Source organism: Pinus tabuliformis, chromosome X (assembly GCF_031772625.1).
Source record: "Pinus tabuliformis cultivar Carrire ecotype Pingquan chromosome X, CPIR1, whole genome shotgun sequence".
Taxonomy (NCBI): Eukaryota; Viridiplantae; Streptophyta; class Pinopsida; order Pinales; family Pinaceae; genus Pinus; species Pinus tabuliformis.
Window position 1 is genome coordinate 489948281 of NC_142308.1, and position 8698 is coordinate 489956978.

At 44.1% G+C, this 8698-nt stretch overlaps 1 protein-coding gene across 1 annotated transcript; it reads right to left on the bottom strand.

The window, feature by feature from the left end:
• Window positions 1–3089: 3089 nt before the first annotated feature.
• On the bottom strand, window positions 3090–5612 carry LOC149140802 (uncharacterized). Its single transcript, XM_089451068.1, has 2 exons — window positions 4845–5612; window positions 3090–4181 (listed from the first exon to the last, which is right to left on the bottom strand). The coding sequence occupies exons 1-2, from the start codon at window positions 5610–5612 to the stop codon at window positions 3090–3092; spliced, it is 1860 nt and encodes a 619-aa protein (XP_089307194.1).
• Between the last annotated feature and the right edge of the window lie 3086 nt (window positions 5613–8698).

Below are 8698 nucleotides of genomic sequence, written 5' to 3' on the forward strand. Positions count from 1 at the left end.
ATATATAGGAGTATAAGGGATCACAATATAACCAAAGCTGACCTAACAATAATAATATAAAGGCACAAAAATGACAATAGTGGGATTCTATGGGGCATAATAATAACAATATGGGGACAATAGGGGCACAACAATAACAATAAGGGATACAACGACAATAGTAATGGGGGAATCACTAGTATTATAGGGACCTAACAGTTTTTCACATTAACATCACAACCAATCCAATCAAAAAATCAATACATTAGAGAACCAAATAGATATTGGTACAATGATGGATCAACAATATCAAGACTCTCCAAAAGTTGTCATCGGTCTATAATCCATCATTCTGAATTTTTGGAGGATCTTGATCATAAGCTTCCCTTTACTAAGGAGAGTCTCATCAGTTTTATGCCAAGTCCCATGTATTAGTGAATCGATTCAATATTCTTCATGTCACATTATGCTCCCATCTTGAAGGCAATACCTTGTTCCTTCAAGTTCATGAGTTCCTTTTGAATCATCCAAATTACAAGGTCTTCTATAATAAAGAGATTCCTATATCCTTCAAAGATTTGGAATAAACCCTTTTACTGAGGCAAATGTGAGCTACTTCCCTTTTAATGAAATAATTTTCTCAAGTCTTGTTTTTCATGTTGTCATCATGATAGATTTTGACTTTTTTAATTAATGCATTCTTCAAACCTCATGCTCCTAATTTATTCACAAATGTCCACTATATCTGTCCAGTTCTTCCATATATTGTTAAAGTTTAGGTAACCCTTGCTATAGTCTTACAAAGTTTTCTCCCTTTAAACTGAAATTCTCTACTATAGTCATCGTCGATGTATTCTAATATGTTCGAATAGATGTCTCCATCAAAAATCGACTCGTTATGGTTGGAATAATCTTCAAAATTTTCCTTTTGAATTCCTATCTTGCCACAATTTGGAGCCATACTTCAAAACAAATATACCATGAACTCCTTTAACACGTTCATTGCTTTTCTCTTCTTTTATATACTTGTAATCCTTACTTCTTTGAGAGAAATGTTAGGTTCCTTTGAATCTTCATGATGTGATGTCTTCTTTCTTGAAGACAAAAGAGTTTCCACCATGTAACTACTTTCTTTGATTGATTGATGTTTCTACTAGATCTTTTTAGAGTCAACGAGGCTACTTCAAATGGTCAAATCTTTCTCTACATGACCAAGAGTTCCCTCCTAATTTTAAGCTCCTTGAATCAAACTTTTACTTGCAAATCCAAATATACTAGCTTTCATAGCTCATCTTATCCTTAATAAGTTCTACTTGGACTAACATATTTTAAACACAAAAATGAAAAGTAAATTTTTACTTCAAACCTAGTGCATCGATGGATGTATGATTATCACTATGTGCACAATCCATATTCTTCATTAACTTCAATAGTAGAAATCCTTGGTATTTTATTTCTTTGGTTTCATTGGAGCTTCTTCATCTTCAATTATTGATGCTTCATGTCTTTCCTTCCTCTTATTGTTCTTAGGGTTTTTAGGACAATATTTATTGTAGTGCCCATATTCATGACATCCATAGCACTGGATTTTGGACATGTCTCTATTTCCTTGAGATTTGTTATTGTTATTGTTGTTTTGAAATCCAAGTTTCTACTTTCCAAATTTCTTCTTTGATCTAGCTGCAAAAACTTAAGAGTCTTCATTATGAGGTTGAGTATTTCTTTTAGCCTTTAGTCTTGATTCCTCTAGAGTGCAAGATGCCCATAACTCTTCAAAAGTAGGAGTTTCCTTTCTAGCATAAATGCCTCTAACAAAACCATCTCGTTCTTCAAGTAAAGCATTGATTACAATGGTAATCATCTTTGAATCAGATATAATTTCACCAACCCCTTGAAGTTGGTCTCCAATCTTTGATATCTTCATAAAATATGAAGCTTTTTTCCTCTGGAAAAATCCATAAATATTGCATTAATGAGCAAAAATTTACATGAGAGTGTCTATTTGCCAGTATTATCAGTTTTGCTGTTAAGTCGCATTACCACGAAGGGTATGCTCAGCTGTTACAGAGTTCTGTACATCCTTTTTCAAAATATCAAAAAACATTTCAGTATGAGTCTATATTAGATCTGTTAAATAAAAGCAGTCCTAAAGAGCTATTTGCTGACCCAAGGTTGGGTATCCTGGGTCTATATACGGACGATGAAAAAACTTTTGTTCCTGCTGATCTTTCACCTCTGTAATCTCCCAGATGCCTCTGTCCATCAGCGCTGCCTCCTTGGATAATTTGTCAGCACCCTTGTTGTGTTCCCTGTAGATGTGAGAGATAGAAATATTGTTAAAAGCTGATTTGAGTGTCAGTGCTTCATGTAATATAATGCTGAGTGAGTGCATGTGACAAGTAGCTGTGCCATTTATCCAATTTATGATGATCTGTGAGTCCCCAAATATATTGATGCTAGTGCAGTGGTGCCTCAATGCAAAGTGAAGTAAGTGGCGAAGAGTGATGAGCTCTGCAAAGTTATTGGTTCCAGATCCCAGTCCCGCCTTGATTCTGTAGAGATGGTTTTCAGAAATATGAAGGATGATGCCTCCTCCACAACTTTGCAGGTTTTCCGCCCCATCGAAAAATGCCCAAGGCGTACCAGGGTCAATGGGAGGAGGAGGGGTAGGTTGGCGAGATGAGGGAGGGGAGGGGGTCGGGTAGTTCCCTCAGGGCAGCTACAATACCAGCCTCGAGCAGTGGCCAATGTATGGGCTTGTTGTCAAATATCACTCTGTTTCTAATTTTCCAAATCGCCCAGTTTACAATAATGGGAAGATTAATGGTTTTTGACCCTCTGTTATTCTTTTCCCAAACAGTCCAAGCGTTGATGATATCATTACCAGCCCATTCACCCGCGTAGTTAATGAATGGCTTGAGGTTTTTCCACAGGTTCAATGTCGAACTGCATTTAAGGAAGATGTGTTCCGAAGATTCCGAGTTTGCCTTACATAATACGCACCACGAGGGGCCATGCTGGCCTCTTTTCATGAGCTGGTCCCCAGTTGGAATTTTGTTCCGCAGAATGCACCAATTGTAGAGCTTAGCTCGAGGGGAGGCGGTTTGTTTCTAGATACTCTGCCACCAATTTGCAGTTGCCTCGGGTTTTTTATGAGCAATAAGCTGTATGTAACCATCCTTGGGAGTGTATACGCCGTGTTCTGCCAAGTTCCATACAAGTTCATCCGGGCCTTCTGTAATTCTAATGTGCGCTTCTGATAAGGCATCTCTGTATTCTTCCCATGCTGTGTGCCATCTTCCGGGGAGATTTAGTTGGCGCGCTGATTTCCAAGCTTGATGGAAGATATCTGATTGGTCCTGGTCCGCAATCTGTGAGATTACTTTAATATTCCGAGCTGAGAGATGTGCAACCAGTTCTGGTGGTAGGGTATGTCTTCCCCCACTCCCTGTCCAGGGGTCAAGTCCAATCCTTGCATTATTCCCTTCTTTAATACGCCAGACCAAGTTGTCCCTAATGAGAGGCATGGAGTGTAAGAGGGCCTTCCAAATTGAAGATATGCCAGTTTTATTCCATTCCGGGAGTCTTACCCAGTCATAGATGCTGAAAGGCCATATGTATTTGTGGAATGTAATGCTGGTCCATAGGCTCTGAGACGTCAGTAGGGCCCAGCCCATTTTTCCTGCTAATGCTTTAGCGAAGATAGGGAGCTCCTTCAACCCCCAACCTCCCCATTTCTTGGGTAAGGCAATCTTGTTCCAACTGATCCAGGCAAAGATGTGCTTGTCTTGGTTGCCCGCCCAAAGGTATCTATTGCACAGCTGTTGTAGTTTAGCCAGTATGTTCCGGGGTATCCAAGCCAATGCCATCCAGAACACTAGAGTGGCTTCAAGTACAGATTTTATCAGTGTTAGTCTCCCAGCCCTGAAGAGATATCTGTGGCTCCAGCATGATAACCTTTTCTCAATCTTCGATACTAGCCATACCCAATCAGCTATCTTTTGATGAGTCGGCTTTAGCCAATATCCCAGATATTTAAGGCCTCTGTCAAGTGGCTGGGTGGTATAAGGAAAATCCTGTCTAGCCATGAGTGCTTCATTTGCTGAAGTTCCCACCGAGGTGATAGTGGAATTTGATCTGTTCACTTCCATTCCCGTTGCTTTTGAGAAGAGCTCTAGGATGCGAGTGAAGGAAGTAGTGTCCTGTACGCTACCATCCAATAGAATTAAGACATCATCTACAAATAGAAGGTGTGTGAGGAAGCATACATCAGAGATTTTGAGGCCTTTGATAGTCCCCTCCCTTTTTGCCGAGATGATAAGCCTGCTTAGAGCTTCTATGACCAAGAGAAATAGAAGTGGCGAGAGGGGGCAGCCCTGTCTCAGCCCTCTTTCGGAGTGGAAGAAATGTGAGGCTGATCCATTGATCAAGATGCTGAAAGTGGGAGAGGAGATGCACGCCATGATCCAATTAATTAAGGCAAGGGGAAAGCCGATGTGAATGAGGATCATTTTTATGTAAAGCCAGCTTATGCGGTCAAATGCCTTGGATAGATCAATCTTCAGCAGGATACACTTGAGATGTTTAGTCCAAATGGAGTGGATTGCCTCTTGAGCCGAGCCGATGGCTTCATGGATCTGCCTGTTTTCCAGAAATGCAAATTGTTGAGGTGAGATGTGTCTGGAGAGAATGGGCTTGATCCTATTGGCAATGATCTTGGAAATTATCTTATAGAGAACATTGCAGAGGGATATGGGGCGAAAGTCATCAAAAGAGGATGGGTTGTCTGATTTGGGGATGAGGGCAATGAATGTGGTATTAATAGCATTGTAGAGACATCCCGAGATCCTGCTTTCCTCAACAACCTTTAAGATATCTCCTCCCAGGAGTTCAAAGAAGGCAATGTAGAATTCTATCGTCCAGCCATCCGGCCCCGGGCTCTTTTCCTTTTGAAACCATTTGATAGTACTTTCCAGCTCTTCCATAGTGACGGGGGCTTCAAGATCTTCAGAATCCTCCTCCTCTACAAATCTGGGGAAGTGAGAGGCCACATTGATGATTTCTGCCAGATTTGTGCCTGCAGGGTTTTTGTATAGGCCTCTGAAGTGAGAAGTACCCAGATGAGAGAGCTTATTAAAGGAATCTGCCAGGCCTCCCTCAGGGAGAGGAAGGTTCCATATGGTGTTTGCCACTTTCCTACCTTTGGCAAAATTATGGAAGAATCTGGTATTCTCATCTCCAGCTTTAAGCCAAGTAGCTCTGCTACGAAGCCTGGTAGCTTCCTCCCTACCCTTAAGAATATTATTCTTCTGATTTTCCAGCTCCACGAGGCGGGCCTTGTCATCCTGTGTTATGAACCCTAGGTTCCTCTCGTCCAGAAGGGCATTCAGGTCTTCTTCTACCTTGATGAGCTGCACATCGTCTCGCTTCTTCTTCTCCCTGGCCCAGTTGATCACAATATGCTTGAGCTCAGTCAGGTTTTTGACAAATCCCCTTGCCATGGAGGACTCTCGATCTATGGGATGTGTTCTCCAGTATTCTGTAATCAGATTAGAGAAGCTAGGGTCTTGTAGCCACAGATGATTAAACTTGTAGGGTGCTTTAGGTTTCAGCTGCGGACCCTGGATTTCCATGGCAATTGGGGAGTGGTCTGATATGCCTCCATTGCTTACCCACTGTTTTTATGAGTGCAGTCGATGGATCAGAGGGCCTTTCATCAGAAATCTATCTAATCTTCAGGCCAGAGCAGCCGATCCTACCCTTCTATTTCTCCATGTAGGGTGAGGCTTCTGTAGTGGGATGTCGATGAGGTCATGCTGCTCCAGTAACCGTCTCATGTAATCTGTGATGGGATCAATCTGGGCCGATGATCCCCATGACTCGCTGAATCCCAGGGAGAAGTTCAGGTCTCCGCCTATGATGATGTGATCAAGTGATAATAGGTTACAGCTGAGGAGTTGTCTCCAATAATTTTCCCTCTGTTGGCAAGGCCCATATATGTTGACAATGCGGAGGGAGAGGCCGAGCTCGATAGAGAATATATCAGCACCCAGGAATCCATGACCACCCCAAGAGGAGTCAAGTCTGATAGAGCTGGGATTATATCCAAGCGCCAGTCCACCCGATCTGCCCATGGCATCAGAAGCAATGAAGTGCCATCGGGCACCTACAGAGGCTAGGGCTCGAGAAGTAGACTCTGCAGAACCAAGGGTTTCTTGTAGGAGAATGATATCGGGGAGTTTGACCTCAAAAAGTCGTTTGAGGGCTAGCTTTTTTGGGGTGCTAGCCAGGCCCCTACAGTTGAAGGAGATGCACTTCATGGGGGGCCGATCTTTGGGGGTTTTGTTGCTCTAAGGACCCCGTCGATGGTGGCTTGACGCCCAGCTGCTACTTCCGCTCCGGCATGCCTAATGGCTTTATTGAGATATGATTTGCGACCCCGGGTAGTAAGGAACCCAAGGCCTAGAGGGACAATGCCCAGCCCGGATAGGGTTTCAGAGACCTCCAGATGTGATGAGCGAGGGCACAGGGAGTATGGGCGGGATGGGGTCGAACGGGATGATGATGGCGAGGGGGGCGGGGATGATAGAGGCAGAGTGGGCGGAGCAGTGGATGGCGACGGAGGGGGAGGGGGGATAACACATTGAACCATAGTGCATGCAGTCGAAAATTCAAGTGCAGATGAGATATTAGATGAATTAGAGGAAGGAATAGGAGAGATACCCGACACTTGCGCGGCCGCTGCTGCTGCCCGAGCCCTGGTCAGCGGGGGCGAAGGTGGGGCAATCTTTCGCTTGTCCAATTTTGCAGGTTCACCATGGGGTCCCGTGCTGCTTTGAGGCGGACGAGGAATGGATGGGGGAGCTCCGCTGGAGATAGCATGTGCCGGCTTTGGAGATCCATCCTGATTGTTATTCAGTGGGCAGTCCATGAACAAATGACCGACTTGGTGACATCGATTGCACCTGAAGGGAACGCCCTCGTAATCTAGTATCTGCATTCTGCTGAAGCTTCCCCATCTTAATGTCATCTTTTCTAGTAAACCCTCCCTGGTATCCAGATGGACCAGAATTCTCGCCAGTATTCTTTTGTTGGTCTCCTTATAGGATCGATCGTGGTCCAAATACGTTCCTAACGCATTCCCAATCTTGACGAATGCTTCCTCAGTCCAGTATTGCAGAGGCAACCCCGGTAACCTCACCCAAAGAGGGCCTGCTCCAATCTGTTCGCGCTCCGGATCAAATAGAGGGCTCCACCTTTTCAATAGCACCGGTGCCATTTCTATGTGCCAGTACAGTATTCGTGTGATCCTCTTTTGAGAAGTGGAGTGAGAACCATCCCCTTGGGAGTTCTTGTACTTCCGGTAATTCAGAGAATAGCGCACCCCAAATTTCTTTCACCCACATTTTTAATCGCTCCGCCGTGAAGGTACGCCCCCGCACATGTCCAACCAAAATAGTTCGAGCCAGTGCCATGGTCTCCTCGAAGTTTGTGGGGTCGCCGAATGATACTGTAACGTCTTTGACTGTTGCTTTGATGCACTTGGATCTCTTCTGCGAGCGCGGGGCGGTCGGATGATCTATGAGAGGGTTTGTGACCCCGACCCCCGGGGAGGGCTTAGCGGGCTGGGCATTGAGGGCCGGCGTGCAAAAGCTACCCGAGGGTCTGATCCCTGCGTCGATCGGGGGTTTATCCGCTGCAGCCCTAGATTCAACAGGGGGGATGTGGTTTTCCGGTGCTACCTGGTGATCAGACGGTGTGATGGTGGATTCTGCTGCAGCCCTAATCTCATCCGGGGCAGAGGGAGGAGCGGATCGAGGAGGAGATGGAAAATCGAAGGTAAAAGCGTCAGGTGAAAATTGTGAAAGGAAGATGGCAGTACCTGGTGAAAGGGGCGGTGCATCCAGAGCAGGGGATGTGGGCGGAAACGGCAGAGAAACCACAGGAATGATGTCCTGTGCGGCGGGGATTCCAACAACTGGTGCGGGAGTGTCGTTAGGGTTTCCGAAGATGGCGATCCCTTCTAGTGGGTCCGCGGAGTGGTCTACCAGCTTCGTAGCTTCGAGGTCCTCCATACCGGTCAACCATAGAAACCACTGTCACTGTCTGCCATCTTCATAAAATATGAAGCTACATTGTCATCCTTTGTCATTCTTGTTCGATAGAGTTGATTTCTTAAAGAAATCTTATGACCTGTTTTGTTGATAGAGTACAAGTTTACCAAATTATCATAAACTTCTTTAGATGTAGATAATTCTGAAACAAAGGTGATGAGATGATCTTTGATGGATTCAAAGAGAATCCTTTGAGCTTTGAATTCTCCCTTATTATACTTGGCCACTTCTTGAGCATTATTTTTATCTGGTGCTAGAATTTTAACTTCAACAAATTGCATGACCTCATTTTCAATAAGGACTAGATCAATCCTCTTCTTCCAAGCTTTTAAATGGGATGCACCTTCAAGCTTGTTTCCCTCCTTGCAGAAATATGCCATTTGATCAAAAGTGTTAGACGTATAGAGTAAAATAGTACTTATTGAAAGTGAGAGAGAGAGTTGCTACAAGAATATATTCAAGGATCTCTTCAAGTGAGAGAGAGTTTCTCCTACAATGATGTCATCAGGAGTGTGATCTTCAAACTTCCTTCCTCCACCTTAGCTCTGATACCATGTTGGAGAATCTGGTGCAATGTGGTTTAACACTTAATTCCTCTTCTTGAT